Source organism: Apus apus, chromosome Z, assembly GCF_020740795.1.
Source record: "Apus apus isolate bApuApu2 chromosome Z, bApuApu2.pri.cur, whole genome shotgun sequence".
Taxonomy (NCBI): domain Eukaryota; kingdom Metazoa; phylum Chordata; class Aves; order Apodiformes; family Apodidae; genus Apus; species Apus apus.
In genome coordinates, this window is record NC_067312.1 from 61,019,926 (window position 1) to 61,040,864 (window position 20,939).

The 20,939-nt window shown below is 37.0% G+C and overlaps 1 protein-coding gene across 5 annotated transcripts in view; it reads left to right on the forward strand.

The window, feature by feature from the left end:
- The first annotated feature begins 296 nt into the window (after positions 1-296).
- The window catches only part of DMXL1 (Dmx like 1), an 83,561-nt gene continuing 62,918 nt past the window's right edge, over positions 297-20,939 (forward strand). For all 5 annotated transcript variants that reach the window (XM_051641922.1, XM_051641924.1, XM_051641925.1 and 2 more), the window contains exons 1-6: positions 297-552; positions 10,115-10,240; positions 13,965-14,042; positions 16,094-16,172; positions 16,757-16,889; positions 19,049-19,115. In XM_051641922.1, coding sequence (XP_051497882.1) covers positions 466-552; positions 10,115-10,240; positions 13,965-14,042; positions 16,094-16,172; positions 16,757-16,889; positions 19,049-19,115 — 570 coding nt within the window. In that variant the 5' untranslated portion in view covers positions 297-465. The remainder of the gene's footprint in view (positions 553-10,114; positions 10,241-13,964; positions 14,043-16,093; positions 16,173-16,756; positions 16,890-19,048; positions 19,116-20,939) is intronic.

Consider the following 20,939-nt stretch of genomic DNA (forward strand, 5'->3'; position numbering starts at 1 on the left):
GAGGGAGTACCCCTCGTTCCTCCTTCCGCCCATTCCCTGGGTCAGCCACACCGACCCCCTTGCCACCAGCTCGAGGTAGCAGTTCCCAAGGCTGCTCCTTAAGAAGAACGTCACACCGATCACCGGGTTACGGCCCCGCCCCCGCGCACCGGCCGCACCTGCGCAGACAGGGCGGCCTCCCCCCCCAACCTCGCCTCTGGAGGCTTCTGCGCATGGGCAGCAGCTGGGGCGGGCCGGGCCGGGCGGAGTGACGTCATGCCCCGCGGGTGACGCCGCCGGGCCGGGCTCTCGCGAGAGCTGGCGCGGCGGAGCGGAGCGGGCAGCCGGGCTCAGGGGCTGCGCCGCCGCTCCCCGCCCGCCCGGCGCGGCTCCGCCCCGCGGGATGTGCCGCCGCCTCCTCCGCCGCCCGCGGGACCAGGGGCGGCCGAGCGGCAGGGGCCGGCTGGCCGGCGGCGGCCTCTCGTCATGAACTTGCACCAGGTGCTGACGGGGGCCGTGAACCCCGGGGACAACTGCTTCTCCGTGGGGAGCCTGCACGACCAGCCCTTCACGGTGAGTCCCCCGCCGGGGCCTGGGCGCCGTCCGCGGGGGCCGCGTCGCTGTGCCCCTCTCCCTTTCGCCTGAGCCGGTGTCGAAGGGGGCAGCGTCAGTCGCGGAGGCGGCAGCCGGCCCTTAGAACGGGGCGGCTCGACCCCGCTAAGGTCGTCGGCTGGTGGCGGCACTGCTCGCCGCCGGGAAGGGCTTCCGCGAAGGCCGTGCTGCTCACCTGCCGGGGGCCTGCCCGGGGCCGGGGGACGCGTACAAAACTTTACCGGAGCGGTGGCGATTGCCAGCCCAGGAGGTGCGGACAGCGTCGGGGGTGGGCGGGGCGGGCGGCCTGTCCAGCCGGGCAGGACTGTACGGGGCGCGGGGCGAACGCGGTACCGGGCAGCCGCCGCACATGCTGCTCTCCGGGGGGGTACCCGGCGGCCGCCGCACATGCTGCTCTCCGGGGGGTTTGCTAACGCAGGAACATGGTGGCTTTGATAAAATATTACGTAAACGTCAGCCCGTATGCGCGACTTTCTGTGGAAGGGAATGTCAGCACTCGCTTTCAGATAAGTAATTGATATCCTTGCTGGTCATGGTTGAAGAAGATCGTGAAATACCGTGTCTTAGTGTTAAGATTTTAAATGTATTTTTAAACTCCCTGTCGATGTTTGTACTTAGACTGGAGAAATAAAAATACTTGCAGTAGTTAGTAAAAGGCAAAGCCTCTTATTAGTGTTTGTTTTCCTCCCTTTCGCTTTTGTTTTATAAACAGTCTTCCTTTTTTTCTTTCCACCCTCTCTCTAAAGTATGCCCTTCCCGCCTTCCCTTTTGGGCTGTAGAGAAATGAATTAAGACAGTGAAGTTTCTCAGTGCACCGCATTTGAGTATTTTTAACCTTACCTTTTCTGGCTGCCTCTCATTACAACATAGTGTGGATGTGTGGTTTTGACTTTGATCGTGGAAAAATAGCTAGAAGTACGAGAATTAAAAAACTTAATTTTTTCTGCCCCGACTCATGTACGCAGTTAAATTCAGCTGGCTAGCTGTAGCTTCCCTCTGCAGCAGCAGTGCAGTGCCAGTGCTGCAAAGATGGGGTACAGTCAGCATTCAGAATGAAGCATCCCAAAGCTTCTTCCTCAGTGTTAGGCTGGCTTTGCCGAGTCTGTTTATCTACAGCCTTGTCTGGTGGGTGATGTGCTTGCTTCCAAAAAAAATGAATCCTATAAATAAGTGAACGTTTGAACACTTCAGAAGCTGAAGCAGTTGAGACTTGAAATTTCAACTGTGCCAGACTTTCTGATTTTTGTATCCAGAAATGTTAAAGACCCACCAGTGTTGGGAAACCATTTGGTAAGAGACAAGGAGAACATTACTTTACAGGGAAATGGTAGTAAGCTTTCCAAGTACTTCCTCCTAAGTTTCCCATTTTGATGCTGTTTCTTCTGTGAGGGAAATGGTTTGAATTACCGGTGTCACTGAAGCACTTTGTGCTGTTAAAGCTTAACTTATCAGAAGTGTTAGAACTTCCCAGTGGATGAGTAAGAATCTCTTTCTGGGGATAAATGAATGATTGCGCAGTACAGTTTCTGTAACTGTGTCTATGGTCTCTTTTTACAAGAGCTATTTTTATATAAACATAGTAACAGTGTTTTCTATAGACACATTCATCTTGCTTTGTTTTGTCCTTTTTCCCAGAAGATTATTAATAGATTTCTATTCATCAGATTTAAAACTGCAGAAATATCCTTGACTGTTTTTGTTTGCTTGTTTTGGGGTTTGTTGGTTTTTTTTGTGGTTTTTTTGTTGTTGTTGTTTTTGTTTGTTTGTTTGTTTTGGTTTTGGTTTTTTTGGTGGATGTTTTTGGTTGGTTTTTGGTTTTTTTGTGTGTGTTTTATTTTGTTAGAGTTGCTGTTACTCATTTTAAAATGCTATGTTAAATTCACAAGATGTCTCAGAAGCCCTGAGAAGTGAAATGTACGGAGGCTAATTTCTGCATTTGTGGAAAGAAATAGAGGACTTAACCTTTAGAAGATTCAGCAATAAAAATGAACACTTGTTTTCCTGTATAAACATTAGTACGCATTTATAATTAGTAAATGTTTATAAGCATAAACACTGTTGAATGAAGTCTGAGAAATGTGAAAAAAAAAGTCTCAGCAAACCTCTGTGATTCCAGTTTTCATGGCTGAGAACTCTTTAAGAGTTGATATTTCAGGGTTATGTACAGGTGTACAGGAGTTACCTTTGTCCAACAAGAGAACTTGGTCTGCCATACCTTGGATTCTTTTTTCCTGGATAGACTATGGCCCAGAATATTGTCTGATATGCTGTACTAACTATTTAAGGTGAAAAGTTGTAAAATATTACAGCTTTAAGGTAAAACTAGCAGATTCTTCTCTTAAATTAGAAAAAAATTTAAATGAAACTTGTAAAAAGTGCCTGCCCCCACAGAACTATGTGCACCTTTTTGAATATGTGTAGTTCTGTTTTAAGATCATATTTAAATACTTTTCCTAATGCTATAGGTCTGGCCTTCTTTTTTTAGGATGTGAAGTGTCAAGTGGAGCCTGAGCTTCTTTGGAGAGAACACTGATAAAGAGTTTTTGGCACGTCTTTTATTTATATATGGAAAACGGCTCATAAGCATTCAAGATATCATAAGAAACAAGCCTGTTATCTGCTGGGAGTGGGTGGTAATAGCATATGGTATGCTAAATGAATGAGAACTCAGACCTCATTAGTCAGAATTTAACTGTTTACTCTCTGAGTGCTTCCCTGAAATCAATTTGTTCTATTTTCCATGTACATGTCCACATTCAAATGCATCCTTTGCTTTCTTTTGTTATTTTCAGATCTTAAATATTTGAGTAAATAAACCATTTACATGGTGTTCATCACATAGGATACTGCTGTATTAGTTATTAGTGAAGTTGTATCTAAGTTATGTGGTAAGCAGCATTGGTGCCACTTTTGTGATTGGTTGGCTTTAAGCATTTTTATTCAGTTCTGCTACTGTAGTATTTTTTTCACCTTTTTTTTTTTTTCCTAAATATCAGAAAAGGGAAAAAAAAAAATCACACTGCAAGCACAGTCTCAAGGCTGGTAAGGGCAGTCACAAAAGTGATTATTTGTGTGTGTGAAAATTTGGCGAAGAAAGAGACATTACATGGTTTATTTCAATGCAACCAAAAGATTTGCTGGTCAGGTTTCTTCTTTCTGTGTGATTTAACTCATCCTGGACTTGAGTCTGGCTTTGTATGATTGATAAAACTGTGAACTTCAAAAGTTATGTTGAAAAACACTTGGAAAATATGAGGGTTTTATAGTTCGGTGAAGACCACACTGAATTTTCAAAGGAAACTGGGTTGTTATATAAGGATTTCCAGCTTTGTAAAAATTTTTTATAAGTAAAAGTATGTTCTGTGGCTCAAGAAAATGGTTATTAATCTGTCTAGAAAATACTTAATGTTGTCTTTGTATTTAGAACTCCATGCCTATCTATAATAAAGAAAATTAATTGACTGGTGATAAGAGTCACTCAAGAAGTTACACTGTTTACACCTGCTTTTTGATTGTGATCAGGGAGGAGAAAACCTCTTTGATAATTTTTTCCTCCATATTCTATTTAACCTATTAAAATAATAAGAAATTAATTGGTTTTTAACTGAATTGATGTAAAAAAAAATAATTAAAAGGGGATAAAACTTTATTTATACTTAAATGAAAAGTGCAGTTTCAGTAAGACTTAGTTCTAAGTGCATGGCAAATCAATTTGCCACTTAAAGATGTGTATTAGCTCAAGTACTTTTGATAGATGAGAAAGTTGTGGTTTTTTTCTAAGGAGGCTGAAAGTGTTTTTCTTCAATTAATCTTCTTAATGAAATTATTTTTTTTAAGTTATATTTAAACGTAATACGTGGACTAGTATCTGTTTTGATTCAGTAATAGGGATGGGGAGAGACCATGCTAAAAAGACTAGTGCAAATTTATAGTTGCATGGGTGTGATTTTTTTTTTTTTTTGGTCTTTCTTTTTCAAAGGGAATAGTTGAGCAAGGTGCCATGTGGGTCATGGTGACTGTGCTTTATGATTTTGAATGTTATATGCAAAGGAGAAGAATACAGACATTGTTGCAGTATCACCTGCTTCATAGATTTATTTGCCTTTAATTTTTAGCTTTACTTCTAATGAGAATTACTTCTGTTGTAAGTTTTCCTTTATTCTTAGGGGAATAAAAAGTGAAACACAAGGAATCTGTGTGTTGCATTCAAACAATATTTAGCCCTTGAAGGCTAAGAATGTATTATGGGCTCAACCCAGCAGAAGAGACAGGTATCCAATGCAATTAATAAAGATGAGCTTTTTCTGTTTTTTTGGTAATAAGTTTTTGTTCTAGTCTGTAGTGCTTTGTCTTGGAATAGCTGTTTTTAAAAATGTGTGAGATAACCTTTCTTAAGGTATAATGATTGTAAAGGTTGTAAAAATACCTGTTGTAAACCACTTTCAAGCACATGCCAGAAATATTATTCAGCTATTACAGAATTTTGATAAAATCTTTTTAATTGGTCAGTTTGATTGAACCCTGGCATCATGACCTTTGGGACTTGCTTAGTTTCATTTGTAAGGGACGTAAGAACCCTTGAGACACACCAGTGATAAAATGGCCTCGTGGCTTGAGAATTACCTCGAATAGAGCAACTGAATCAGTTGCAGACCTGAAGAAGCAGAAGATGTGGGTTGTTATACTGGTAAGTTTCCAGTATAGCTATAAGCAGGGAAAGAACATTTCCAAACAGGTTCCTGTGAACTGATAAATGCAGTGCCCTGGTCTGCTTTGGCTATGTGGTTCTGTATGACCTTGAGCACAGCAAAGAGTTCTGCATTACTGTTGTAGTCTGTATGTTCGTCCCATATATATTTGCATGTGTTTATAGATACGTTACTTTATAAATGTGTATGTGCGCACACACACAGTACTTCTTTCATCTGTGGGTAATAGCTGGCAATTATGGTAAGCATACCTGTGCCCTTCATTTAAGAGATGTAGGTTAAATAAGCTTTGTGCAAATTGTGCAAGATAATGTGTTAATCCTTATGTAGCTGTAGCAAAAGCTTTATATGTCAGTACATAAAATAAATATATTAAGAGTGTAGAGTACAAGAGTAAGAATTGCTTTAGAGGTGCTGTGCTATGTAAGAGGTCAAGATTCCTGATAATTTGCTTTTCCTCTATTGAGAGTAGAGTCTGATTTGCCAGTATAATTCTCCATTTTTAAGTGTTGTGTATATCAGGCTTTCACTTCAGGAAGAAATGAGAGTAGTTCATATAAGGGTCTATTTTGTTAAAACTAACATGCATTTAAAGCACTGTGTTTGTCAAAACAACTTTTAATCTCTAAAGAAATACGATTTTAGAAATAAGAGTTGACACTTGATTAAAAGATTTGGTAGAAGAAACTGTGTGAAAACCCAGCATTGCGTGCAGAATCAGTTTTCATGAGCCTGAAAGGTCTTTCACTTACTAATTACAGGCTTGTTTTGCTGTATCAACAGTTGGTGAAATCCACGTTCATGTAGCTAAAACTAGTTCTATCATGCTTATTTGTGGAACAGAAGAACAAAGCATTGTTTAATAAACATTCCAAGAACATCATAATGTCAACATTACCTGCTTGTCCCCTTGTGCAAAGACAATTTTATTGTAAATATTCTAGGGCATTCTTAAGGCAAAAATTCTTTTATGGCTTGCCAAAACCAGACTTAGAGGCTCTGCTTCCTTTAAGATGGCATAATGAGGTTTTATTATTATTATTGTTTTTAAAAAAATATCTACTTGGGAATTATTTTCTGGTTGAACTGTATGGCAGCATTTTGTGGTCTCACCCCTTCTCAAGGGCCTGTTAACATAGACAAGAGTATGTATGTGAGAAGTGCTCATAATCTCAAATTGCTTCTTGCCCTACATGTAATGTACACTTACCTTTTTTCTTAGTTTCCATAGCTTATAGAAATGCAACCTCAGTGGCTTCTGTGAAAATAAAAATGAATGACATGGTAACTCTTGTGGACAAGTCTTGCAGTAAAAAGTAGATAAAGTTGACTGATAGGTAGAATTCATTTTTATTTTGTCTGAGAGACTTAAAAGTTTAGAAAGTATCCCTTATTCCTGAAGTATTCCTTATTGACTTCCTACCTCACACAGTTTTCTGAGGTGAAAAAAGTTTTAAGTGCAGACTAAGTCCAGTAGTTAGTTTTATATTATTATTTTAGAGAAATGTCTATAGGATACTGATGCTTAGAAACCTCATTCAGACCTGGAGTCTGGGTTCTAGAGAGTGTGTATGGGGATGTGACTTTCCTGCATAGAGAAAATCTAATGGACGAATTGCAGTGAGAACAGTAAAGAAACAAAGGAAGGACACCTTAGGAAGAGGGGAGCAGTCAAGCTTCTTTCCCAAAATGTCTGGTGATTGTGAGGTGTAATGGGATTGTGATAATAGGCAACAATGGAAAAGGGAGCCTATTACAGTTCTATTTGCCAGACAGCTTAGTTACCTTCTATTCAGACACTTTTCTTTGAAATACAAAATATGTAACGTCCTTGCCCAAAGACTTGACATTTGTCTTTGAAATTGTGGTTCTTCTGCAGGCAAACACTGAGCATAAAAAATAACCTTCAAGTTACAATCCTTCTGCTTGGCTGTAGTTATATTTGGAATATCTTTGAAAATGTTGTGGTGTTTTTTTCCCTTTCTGCCTTTTTTTTGGGACAGGTCAGCTCTATAGGCTTGAGAGTAGTCAGTGGTACTGCAGCTTATTGGAACTTGAGAAGTCAATGTGACCAAGTGTGATCTAATCCATCTGAATAGACTGATGTCGGAAGTGGTTATTATTTTCCCAAATACCTTTTTTTTTTTTTTCAGGTAATGTAGAGAATAACCAGACCGGAGAGATGGAATGACGATTTTTTTTCATAAAGAAGATTTTAAGAAGGATTCTTAGGAGTACACTTAGAATTAATTGTTAGAACTGAGAACCAGTAGGATGAGAAGATACTCCCAAAGTTTTCTTCAGAAAGTTCATCCCCAATTTGACAAACTTTTTTTAAACACACAGCGTAAGAAATTGGGCAATAAATTAGTATTAAACATAAAATAATAGTCGTGTAAATATAGCAAAAGGGAGGAGGAGCTATAGCTCTTGGACAAGAATTTATATTAATAAACAGGACATTTGCAGGAAAAGGCATGTGTAGACTCTTTGCATACCTCTTTGAGCTACTTCTGTCCAGCACAGTCCAGGTTAGCAGATTGCCTGAGTTCTGATGCTATTTTAAGTCCTTCTTCCTAATACATTATTGAATATATGAGTTCCTAAAGACTGCAGTGTGTAGTGTTTGATATTTATTTTAGAGCTCATCCAGTACAAAGTGCCAAGGGTGTTCAGGACTTTTCTTATGTTAAAACTGGTAATGTTCTCAATCTTGTTAAAATGGTTAGTTTATTAACTTCAGCATGACTGCTAATGGTATGTGTGAACATATATGCTAGTTCTTTCTCACAATGATGAAAGTATTGCAATGTCTTGATGCCACATGATCTCAGTTTTGCCTGTGAAGCTAGAAATGGAGAGAAACAAATGAGAAAAATCTAGTGTATAAAGCCTGATGAGGCCTAGATAGGCATAGAGAACTGGTGGGCTTCATACAGTCTTTGGCACTTGAGCCCTTTAAAGATACTTCTAATGAAGTCATGTCATCACTTTAAAGTGAAGGACACTTGTGCAATTTTGTTTTGTTTCTTAAAATTGCCTCTATATTCAAGAAAATGGGAAAACTGCCTATATGGTACTTTTGAACAGCATTTGCCTGGTGGACTACAGACATAGACAATCAGTGAGTCACTAGGTGAGATGATTTTTAACTAAGGAAAAAAATGTTCAGTGAGGAAAAGGTCTAAAGTTCCTGTCACTGATATATCAAAATTATCACTTTAACATTTGAAGAAAAAATAGTACTCAATCTCCTCTTTTGGAATGAGTTTTAATTTAGGCTGTTTTGCATCCTGTGGTTGAATATCTCAATTTGTAGTAAATGCTGCTCTTTTGACAGGAGGAATTACACTGCTTGAACCTCTTCCTGAAGCTGCAGAGGGGATTGGACAGGAAGAGGCTCAAATATATGACCAATAATAAATTAACATTAATATATGGTTTTGTTTAGTCTGCAGAAGCATTATAAAAAGCATTTTCAATTATGAAGTTATTTCAAATGTGCCTGGTGGTCTGCTGTTTAAAAAGTAATAACTGAGTATTGGCTGAGAATGATGATAACAGTCTTCTGGGTAAGATTTTTTTGTGAAATACCAGGGAATCCTTTGTGTGGAAAATTGTCTTTGGACAAAAATATAAATTATCATTAGTTTCAAAATTTTATTTATTTTAATTCATATGCTGGTATGATAGTCTAGGCCAGGCTTGGTAAAGGTACTCTTTCACATGAAACACCTGAAAACATTGTAATCAAATTTCAAATTGGTAAATTTAACATTGATTTTTTTGCATTTTTTCAGGTCAAAAGTTTTATTGGTTAATATACTAGAAATTAGTAGGGTTAGTTTAAGGCACAATCATTCATGTCAATATCTGGACATAGTCTGCAGTTTTTGTGAGACTTCTGCTCATGAATATTTTGGCCCAATAAAATGGCATTTTTGGCCTTCTTATCACTTTCTTACTCTCTAATAGAATGCTGTTTGTGCTTTTAATTTTGTTGCTGGCTTCCTGGCTCTAACTTTTTAATGGATGTGCATTTTTTTTTCTAGGTCTTTTTTCCTCGAATGCTATATTCTTAGGCTTATTGGATAATTCTGCTAGCTGTTGTTTACGCAAGTTTCTCCAGTGTTTAATCTTTCTCTCCATTTCAATCTATGCTCAGTTGCTAACAAAAATTTCATAAAGATAGGAAGAAATTTTGATTCAGATGTTGCAGTGCCCAATCAACTTGCTCTGTGAATGTGTTAGATTACTTAGTGACAATATAAATTTAAAGAAAATTAAATAAATTAATGGAATGCAAGTAACGAGAGATTCAACAAGTCTGAAAGCACAGTTTTGCTTTTCTAACTAAGCGTCATTCAGTTACCCTTTTGAATTTTTCCTTTATTTAGTTCCTTAAGAAATTATTTGTACCACTTCAGCAGGTCTGTTGCCCCTTTTCAAAAATTTATTTTAAAATGCCTGTATCTCATCTAGAAAATACATTATTTTTTCCTCCTTCACATGAGCTTTGTTCTTCATGCTTTTTTCTTTTCTCTTAGGTGTTCTTATAACTACATCTTTTTTGTCTCTTCTATCTTGAACCACTGTTTGCTTGTTACACATGTGTTGGGATGCACTTCTAAGCATGGAGGAAGAGTAATTTGCTACTTCTGTTGCTTGATTTAATTTGTAGACATCTGTTTGATCTCTGCAGATACCTCTGTACTTCTGTGTACAGGATAGGATATGTGGACTATACTGTTTCATGGTATTTCATGCCTATACTATAAGTAGCTAACACTTCTTGTCTCTTTTCTCTTTTTTAGGCTTATGCATCAGGGTGTGATATTGTCATATTGGGTACTGACTTTCAAAGATTACAGATAATCCCTGGGGCAAAACATGGAAACGTTCAAGTGGGATGCGTGGATTGTTCAATGCAGCAGGGGAAGGTATGTAGAGCAGTGTTTCTAATAATGTTAAGTGCCTTCTCTAGAGTGTGGATACTTGAAAGTTATGGCAAATACACAAGAGTGAGTAGTAAAATAGCTGATTACTTTGTGTCTTTATATGTTATAAGCAGTACAGTGAATGTGAAATAGTAACCGTAGACAGGAGATGGCAGAAGATACGTAGGCCTGCACAGGAAGATATAGACATAACACAGAGCTGCACAGAGGAGATAGCAAGAATTGGACTAAAAGATTATTAAGATGGAAGCAGAGGTAATTTATTCACTATGGTTTCACATTACTGGGTGTGTCATCAACATGCTTTGACATATAAGTTGCTGGCAGCAGATGAGTGCTTCTAAAAAATCACTTTCAGATCATACAGAAAAGTTACTTCCCTTTCAGGCAATTCTTAAAGGTTTGAAATTGCTCTTGGACAGGGTTTTGCTTTCTTGAATTTTCATATTTTCTTTTTCTTATGTGGGTCAACTGGATCAGAAATACTGTATTTTAGACACTATTAGGTTTCAAGTCCTTTTTACACAAGTCTTTCTTAATTTTCCTATTACAATAAAAAAGAGATAACCAGGTAGCTCTACACATTGGGATGTCACAGTGTGATTAAACTACTCAGTAAGTAAGTAGGAATTGGCTTCGTATTGGCTCATATAGGAGGGTTTTTTTACTTTGGTGCTTTATTTAACCATGTCCTTGTGAGGAGAGAACCTGAGCCTTCTGCATATCACTACAAGCCTCCTAAGTTGATGAGAACTTTGGTTAGACTCTGGTGTCCATCTTGAGACAAGATTTCTGCATGGAAACCAGTTCATGTTTACATGAGAGGTCTATGATGGCGATCCCCAGCCACTCTGAGTTCCTGCTTTTTAATGTTTGAGTGATAAACTCTTGTAACAGTAGTGAAGGAACTTAAATGAGGAAATGTTCTCCTCTGTGTCCCTGGTACCTCACAGCCATAAAGACTGCTTGTGTTTCTCTATTGGCTGCTGTTAACTAGAGAGTGGTTTTGAGTTCACTGGCTGTTTATTAACAGATGGTGAAGTACACAAGCAGATCACATACCACAGTTAATCGTAAAATTTTCTTCAAATTTGCAAGGTCATCTTCACTATGTAATAGCAGTTCTGTATGCATTTAAATTACAAACTGCCCTTGAATTGTAAATTAACACGTGAATATATAAAAATCTCAAGCTTACTAAGCTTTAGAACTTACTTGTTTCTTAAGTAGACCTATGTGGTCATTTTGATTCTGCAAGTTGATATTGTTTGCTCTTAGCAATTTGACTACATGTATTTGCAGAGTACTGAAATACTGAATGGCTAGGAATCTGCTTATTGGCTGGACTCATCAATACATTTTCAGTTCGCTGTTGCAAGGATGATGTTTAGGGGAGAACTTTGTGGAGTAGGGATGATGGTTGGACTCAGTGATCCTAAGGGTCTTTTCCAACTTGAGTAGTTCTATGATTCTATTTTTCCCCTCTATTCTGCCTTGGTGAGGCTGTATCTGGAATAGTGCGTCCAGTTCTGGGCCCCTCAGTTCAAGGAGGACAGAGAACTTCTTGATAACATCCAGTGCAGAGCCACAAAAATGATTAAGGGAGTGGAACATCTCCCTTATGAAGAAAACCTGAGGGAGCTGGGTCTCCTTAGCTTGGAGGAGACTGAGGGGTGACCTCTTCAATGTTTACAAATATGTTAAGAGCAAGTATTGGGAGGACAGAGCCAGGCTTTTTTCAGTGATGTCCAGTGATAGGAGAGGGGGCAATGGGTGCAAACTGGAACATGGGAGGTTCCACGTAAACATCAGAAAAAACTTCTTTCCTGTGAGAGTGACAGAGCACTGGAACAGGCTGCCCAGAGAGGTTGTGGAGTCTCCTTTGCTGGAGACATTCAAAACCCACCTGGACACGTTCCTGTGTGATGAGCTCTAGGTGATCCTGCTCTGGCAGGGAGGTTGGACTAGATGATCTTTTGAGGTCCCATCCAACCCCTGTGATTCTGTGGAGGGCTGCTATCAAGCATTTTTTCTGTAATAGCTGGCTTTTACTCTCTTTGAAGTGTCTCCATCATTTTCCTATTGGATGACAGAATTGGTTTGCAAAATAAGTTATTTTCTATTTATGAAAGCAACAAGTTGCATTTTTTTTTCCATTTCTGCCTCTTTAATCTATTTCTAGTTTATTGGGGAACTAGGGCCGTGTGCAACTTCTTTGAAGCAGCAACAGCTTAGAAGTTCATTCATGACCCACCTCTCCCTGTGCTTTCAAGGCTGGCAAAAACATGCTACTATCTTTTTTCTCTTCCTACTCTAGTTTTGGAGATAAACTTGATTCTTTGCCTTCAAGAGTGAGATGAGGGGAAAAATTTTTTTATAATTCCCCCAAAAGCATGTATGTATGTGTTTATCTTTATATGTGTTCATATGTTTATGTATATTTTACAAAGTCTCCCATAGGTTTGCAAGGGCTGATTTCAAAAACTGGACAATTTACTCTTAGACGACTGAATCCAATCTCTTTCTTTTGGTTATAGGCAACTTGGTAACCCACAATTTGTTTGTAAGTACAGTACTTGATCATCTCCCACACAGTGTACATAAGTGTGGGATGTTCCCTCTAGTGAACATAAGTAACTTACTGAGAGTGCACGCACTACCACTTTCGAACATTATGAGTGACTGTAATCTCTCTTACAACTCAGTACAGCTTCTCTGCACACTTATTTCCAGTAACAGGACTTGTGACAACAGTAGAGATTTTGTTGATGTCTGGGTGGTTATTGTGGTAGTTTGGAGAATTCTTGAACACAAATACTTGTTCTTTTTGTTGACATGCTGCTCAGTGGGGACTAGTCTGAGTGGCTGGATCGTTGTGAAAGCCTGTGGAAACTTAGAGGGAATAGCAGTTGCTCTAGATAATATCTGTTTAGCATTTTGGCGTGCTAATGTTAGTTTGTCTTTAAAACGCACTAAACAGTGAAAAATTGGAAGAACTGTCCACACTTGGAAGAAAAGGAAAATTATAATTAATAGAGGTTTGTATAAGGTTGCTGTTGGAGTGAGGAATGGAATTTTGACAGTAAAAGAGTAAGTGAGGTGAAGAGAATTAGAGAGGGCAAATATGAATCTGAGATGTAAGGAAAAAGTTTCTTCCAGCATTTTGCAACTGTGACAGAATTATTCTTGGCATTTTTGGGTCAGTCTGATGTTTAGATTGTTAATGTGATAGAAATTTATTCAACTGTCTATTATTTTTTATGCAGAGGGTTTCTCTTGAAGATATGGATATATAGAATTTAGGATCTGTGTTCTGTACCTTTGCAGTTAATGGATCATGTACATGTGTAGTCAGTGGATCTGTGCATAACAACTTAGATATATATGACAGGTCAATGTTTTTTTTTTTGTCTTGAAGCTGTTGAGACTAATACTGAAATAAAAATGTACTTCATAAAGTGACTCTAACTTTCTTAAGTGTTGTGAATGACTTCTGAGCTGGAATTTCACAGAATTAGGAAATTGACTGTTGCTGGATATTACAACTGTAGATGTGCTGCTTTTAACAGCAAACTTCAGGATGCGAGCTTGATATTTATCTAAAAGGAGGTTTAAAAGTAGAATGAACAATTTGCATTTTATTCTTGGTTGTTCTATAGCTTGTTTCTTTGTGTGTTTATGTACATATAAATATAAATTGCTTTAGATTGCAGCTTCTTACGGAAAGGTGATTTGTATCTTTGAGCCGGTTAGCATCTTGAAGGAGAACAGCAGTCATCATGATGTAAGTAATTCATCACTCCTTAATTCATTTGCTCAGTTATAAAGCTCAACTAATTTTTATGGTTTCCTTTAAAGTTGAATGTTTCTTGGATTTATTCTTTTAATGATAAAATAAAATGGAGGCATAAGATGGTTATTGGGAAAGGAAAATAGTAGGTGGAGATCAGAGACATGTAATTTGAAATAGTTTTTTTTAAAAAAAAGTTTTACTGTAATACTTCATATTACTGATTTATCTCACCCCACAATTCATAACTGAAATATTCCAGAACCCCAGAAGTTGTTCACACCCCTGTTCTCTAAGGAGCATACCCAGTGTGTTTTACAGTTCTACTTTAATTTTGGTATATGAAACTGTGTGCTCTTGGTCAAATCCGTAATAGTTTCAAAAAGTCTGTGGCTTTTTTAGAATATCTGATTGCATGCTTATACTTCAGTTTTTTTATAAAAGTGAATAAAAACAGTATTCTTTTGATAGCATGGCTTCTTTTCAGTGACAGTAGTTTACTGAATTAGCAGCCAAAATCTTAGTTTCTGGATAATAGTAAGATTTAGTGCTAGTTATTTAGCCATCCTTCTTACATGGAGAGGATTGCTCTTATAATTAGAAGCATTAGTGTCTAATTAAGACAGTTTGAGAGCTTTGACAGCAGTTGCTCTTTGTCTTCAGGGATTTGGTCGTTCGTATAAATGAATTGGTTACGTGGCTGTGTAGTAGATTCCTTTCTTTAAACTAACAAGTTCAGTCATAGGGTTCCTGGTATACCTGTAAACCAGTGGTGTTTTATGCATTAAGTATCTACTATTGAATATATGTGTATATATATATATATTCATATATATATATATATATGAAATTATACCACTGAAAGCAGTGGAATAAAATAACACTAACATGTGACTTCCTATGCTTATATGAACTTTTTAGAAGTATTGCTCTCTTTTTTTTGATTATTGGAGCTGTGGAATCCATCCTGAATGTTTTTCTATACTGGTAAACAGCACACTTACCTTGAAACTTTAAAGTTAGCATAGTCACTGTAAGCAGCAGAGAAAGCAGTGTGCACCCATGATTTGCTTTCAAGTATTTATAGTCAAGGAAATAGTCTGTTATTTTATTCTTGCGGTTAACCTCTATGCAATGATTTCCAGTGTATTTAGGTTGTTGTAAGATTGTATCTGTCTTTCATATAATAGAATGTTTGGGATCTGAAAAAAAATAACCAGTGAGCCAACAAAAAAGCCCCCCTGCATCACAAACATTTAATTTAGCTCCTTATCTGCAGATAGTTCTTACTGTTTTCTACTAAACTTTTGAAAGATTTAGTAGTTATATTTCAGCGTTCAAATTGATTGGTTTGATATTTTTGCAGTGAGAGATTATCAGTTTTGAAAGTGTATCTTTGTGAATTAAAAAAAACCCCTTTTGGTTCTAAATATTAATTCCAGTAAGTTTCTTTTATAATTCAGTGCTTGAAAACTTTGCAACCTGTTATGAAAACAGCCTAGATAAATATTTTGTGAGTTTAATCTTTGGCTTGTTCCAGGGAAAGAAGTAATAATGCAAAATCTGAAGGTAGCTGACTGTTCTATTTTACATATTATAAAAAAGGGGGCAATAGTATAATATGTTACATTGACTGTATTGGAATACTTTAATTCAGCTGTACTACTGATATCAAACACCAAGTGCACTTAGTGTATTTAATTTTTCATGTATTTTCCTTTTTCCAAAAATAAAATCAGACTTCTCTTAAAAAAACAAGCCCAAACTCAGATTCTGATGATTATTTTATATACTTAATTTTTTCAAGATATACTTTTAAAAGAAGAAATAAGAAACTTCTAATTGTATGGTCAGATTAATGGAAAGCTATTTTCATTAAAAGTTGGAACAAACCAAATTTTATTACCTAAGCAGTAATTTATTTTAAACACATCCTTTGTAGAAGTCGGAAAGTGCAGTGAAGATGTACTATTTCTAATGTGAAAGGGGGAGGGAGGGGAAGTGATTGTTTTCATACTAATGGTTGTGAATACTTAAAATTTCAGGTGTTACATTATCAGTGGCAAAAGAATGCTCAAATCTTACTGGATGCTATAGCACATAATCTAACGTGGGATCCCACAGGTACGTCTAGAATGAAATAAGTACCTACCTATTTGATACTGCAACTAATTTATTATTTAAATTTCACCATTTGAGGACAAGGAAGAGATGTTAGTTTTGTCCCAGCATAACAGACAATGTCAGGGGGGAGTGAAATCTACCTTTTGTCACTAGTTGTGGGAGAACCAAAATGTTGGATGCATCTGCATGGTCTCAGTCAGTTACCATAATCTTAGCAGTATCTAATGTTTAAATGCTGGATAGTTGTTATGGAAGAAGAACATCCAGAGTAGCTCTAGGTGTTTCTTTTAGAGAATAATTTCTTTGGGAATTTGGTTAATTTTCACAATTTGAAAATTTCTTTATATATGAGAGTATCTTCTTGCAAGATGGAGCCAATCTATATTCCTGTAGTTGAATAAGTAAAAGGCACACTACTATTACAGTAAATTTACTATAGAAGAGGTGTTAACATGATATCTGGCATATTTTTCCCTGCAGTTTATTCTTTATTTCTCTCTTTATTTCTTGTTTTCTCTTGCTTAGTAGAAGTCTATATTTTGCTACTTGTTTTGTAGTTACATTGTTATAAATATTGGTTGTAGGCACTCGCCTTTTGACTGGTTCCAGTTGTCTTCAGCTTTGGTCTAATACTCCTTTGGAAAACCCTTCTGACAATGGCAATACTGAAACAACAGATGTTGGACTTGGAGAATGGAGGTGTATCTGGCAATGCAAGTAAGAAACTTGTTTAAAGTAATTGTTTTAAGTAATTCCTTTTTCCTTGCTGATTTGTGCCTTTCAGACAAAATACTCTTTGTAGTTCAGTGAAATCCTATTGTATACTGATATTTGATAAATATTATGATATGTTACAAACTTGAACCATATGTCCCTTGAATATGTGACATTTCTTTCTTTGCACAAGATCAGCTGTAACTGGTTTTGATGTACTGCGTTCTTTGACTGTTCTTCAGTTATATTGAACGCCAGTAAAATACTGAGGGAAGGCTGCTGTTGAGACTGTTGCAGTAGACTTGGTTCCTTGTACAAGAAGTAAGATGAAAACTGCACATTTGAAAATTATTTCCTTGCAGGACTTCTTAAAATAAGCTTTCTTCTTTGTCACGTGTACTGCACCTTTTTTCTTATATATTTCTCCGCTTCCGCACACCTTTTACTTTTTCTGTGTTTATTCTGAGTATTTGGAACACTCATGCAAAGATGGATTGATTCTGTTTTATTGCATCTCTGAATGCTCTTCTTGTATTCATGTTGATTTTTGTCTTTGTTTCTGTGTATTGGTACATTCAGACAAGTTTTAGTTTAGTACTTCAGTTTATAAGACAATATATTTCAAACTCCTTCCTGCGATAGGAAGACTTTACTAATACGTTAGGTACACTGTTCACTTGGGACCAATGTACTATACAGAAGCCTCCTTAAAGAAGTCTCCCAAAGTGGCTGGCCGGAGAGACCCACCGGAAATTATTCTTTATGAAGTACATAGCATTGGTTGGGTAGTTCCCTGAAAAAAATCCTTTTTATAATCCTTCAGTTGTTCCTTTTCTATGTACTCTCTAACTTTTAGCAAGGATGTGTTTAAAATCCAAAGACCATCCAAATGACAACTGAATATTTTTTTTTTCCTTTGAATACAATGAATTATTTAAGAAGTTGAAGACTTGCTCTATTTATTGAAACACCTGTGGACCTTCATCTCTCAGCCTGAGAGAAGGAGTCTACCTGTAGCTAGAATGGTGTGACTATCACTTTAGAATCTGTGGTTGTGTTAACAGTAGTCAAGCTGATACAGACACTGCTTTTTCTTTGACCCTTCAATAATATGTTTTGCATTTGTACCATGTACCTTACAGACGTTTTCATAGGCCTCCATGTGTTTCCTTCCCTCTTAGAAACACTTTTGTGGAGAAGAGAGAGCTGAGTGTTGCATGCCTTGAACTAGTAGGTCCTGGGAGAGGTTAACAGAGCTTTCCAGAATAATTTTTAAAATGAGGAAAAGATTCCAAATGTCTTTTTATTGCCCCTGCTAGGAGAGTGTTGCTTAAATCTAGGTGGAAATTTACTTTCTTTGGTGCATGCAATTTGTAACTGGCTTGCTGTTGTTACTGCACACACTAAACACATCATGCTTTTGTTGATCTGATGACTATCTTAATCCTTCCTGAAAGTTGTGTCTTACAGTTCCTTATACATGTCTAATAAATTCAAGGTGAAAACCTACACTGTAGTTGTGCTGCACAATTAAGTTTTTGTAGTTCTTGTTGCCATTAATAAGCCTGTCACTTTAGGTATTAGGTTGGTGCTTCAAAACCTGTTAAAGAAGCTAATTTATTAGTATTTCCAATGAAAGTAAAACACAGCAAAAATGAACCCTATATTTAGGTTTAGATTATTTTGGTGTGCCATTTTTTACCAGTGTGACCATACTTCTTGGCCACAATGTTCTTTTATGCCATGTTTTTTTCCTGAGTTACAACTATGGGAAGTATGAGAAATGGAGGTGTCTTTCAGATAAATTGGAACATAGGATGTAACAGCAGAAATAAATTTGAAATCTAAATAATTGTTAAGTGGAAGTTGAGCATATATACCTACAGTTTAATCTGTTAGGAGCTGTTTCTTTATTACAATATTTTGGAATACTGGACATTGTAGCACGCTCAGCTGTGGCTTTTTGGTTTTCTGATTTTCCTGTGTGATCATAAACGTGTTACAAGTTTACCTCCTTGTTCTTGTAGTCTTTCTAAAGCTTAAGCTGTTTCACACAGTACAACAGGTGCTTGCATGTAAGAATTAAATCACTTTCATGAGCTCAAGGGGCAAAAACTGTTTTGAGTTTTAAGAAAGTTCGTAACTTTGTATTTATTTCATAGAACTGCTTCTCAAGTTTGTCTAATGAAATTCTCACCAGATGGGGAGTTCTTTGCTACTGCTGGAAAGGTAAGTATATTTTTCTAATTGTTTTGTACTAATTCAGATAAGCTATTAAAGCAAGAAACAAAACAAAAGCACTTTTTTTTTTTTTAAAAAAAAGCACTATTAAATGAAAATTTTTATTATTTTTTATGTAGTATTTTCAGTAATCCTTCTATGCATCTTTACATTTTCGTATATAAAAAATTGGGGAAAAGGTACTTGGGGGAGGAACAAACATTCACTGTTTACTATTTTAAAATACCCATTTTTTAATCAGTACCAAATTATAAGACATCAGAAATAGAAGAGTTTTGGGGATGGAGGAAGATCTGTGTATGAGCTCACTGACTGATACTCTTTCAGTGAGGAAATACAGAGTTTCACTATTATCCTGACACCGCTAGTCCAAAATAGCTTTTTAATATCTTTTTGAGAATATGTGTCTATATGTTTGTTTGTTTACATAGACGAGAATTCACATTCCCCTCCACAGGTATATTTGCACATAGATAAGGTCAGTGTTCGTGTCCAATCTTACAGATTAGTTTGGTGTGCTCAGCATTGAGTGGTTTATCAAGAAAAGCAACAAAATCCCTTGGCAAGATAAGCAAAAAAATTTAAGCAAAATGTCACATCTTTTCACTTCCTGAAACACTAACAGACTGATCTTTTATTTATACTACAAAACTTGTTGTTCAGGTTCTGTAAGAGAACATAACAAGTCAAAGCAGAAAAAACCAAGAAATCTGGAAGATCCAGTGAAAAGCTGTGACAAATCCATATAAGAATATGTATTACTTGTTAAAGATGTGAAATAAGTACTTGTTTTCTACAAATAATACTGTTGTCTTTATTTGACACTGACATTGATCAAAAAACTCGGGTGAGAAAATCCAGACCCGTTTTGTGGGAATTTATGAAATTATCAAAGTAGGTAGTAGGAAAAAATGTTTTCAGATTGCTGTTTTTAAAAAAGAAACTGAAAACGTAACAGTGTAAGCAGTTTTAACAATGATTAAGAGATGCAGGTAGCCATCAAGTTTGTGCTACCAACTAAAGAATCCAGCAGAAACTTCCGAATTACTAAAAAGGAAAAAAATGTTAGTATGTAAGGTTGAGAAAATGTTACTGAGGAGACTAATGACACTTGTTTAAGTGTCACAGAATCCAGAGCAGAACCTGAGAGAGTAAGTTTCAGATGTAAGAATGAAAAGCAGTTGTGTAGTTTGGTCTAGTCTGCCTCAGAAGCATAAATGTAAATTAATAGGTGTGCACAGAGATTGGTTAGAACAATGTTTGATTTAGTAGAACTGTGTGGAACTCCACTGTTGCTGTCTGGATCATGAAGTCCCTTAATACATGCTCGAAGCATAAAGATTCAACGATGGTTCAGTTTGCAAGTCAGTCTGGCTTTTAAAATGTAGTTCTCAAGCATATTTTCATTATTCAGTTGTATGCATCAAGAACAGATGAGTAACACATTTTTCTTAGTTGTAGGTGTTTGTTTTCTCCCTCTAAAGTTTGCCATTTCAGATCATTATGCTTGTTTAGAAGACAAGCATTTTTCAAGCATTTGCTATCTTTAAGGAAGAGATAAAGATACAACAAATCTGTAAAATTATCTAGATTTCTTTTTCTAGGTAAACCGTATTCCAATTGACTAGTCTCCAACATGTGAAATGAAATCCTAGACTTTCTTGGTGATAAACTGTACTCCATGTAATAAAAATGCAACAAGTTTTCATGCTCCATTCCTGTTTTGCTTTTTTTGGATGTCATATTGCTTGCTGTATGTTCTGAGGTCTCTTTAGCCATTTACTATCTGAAAGGAGGGTAATTCCAGTAATG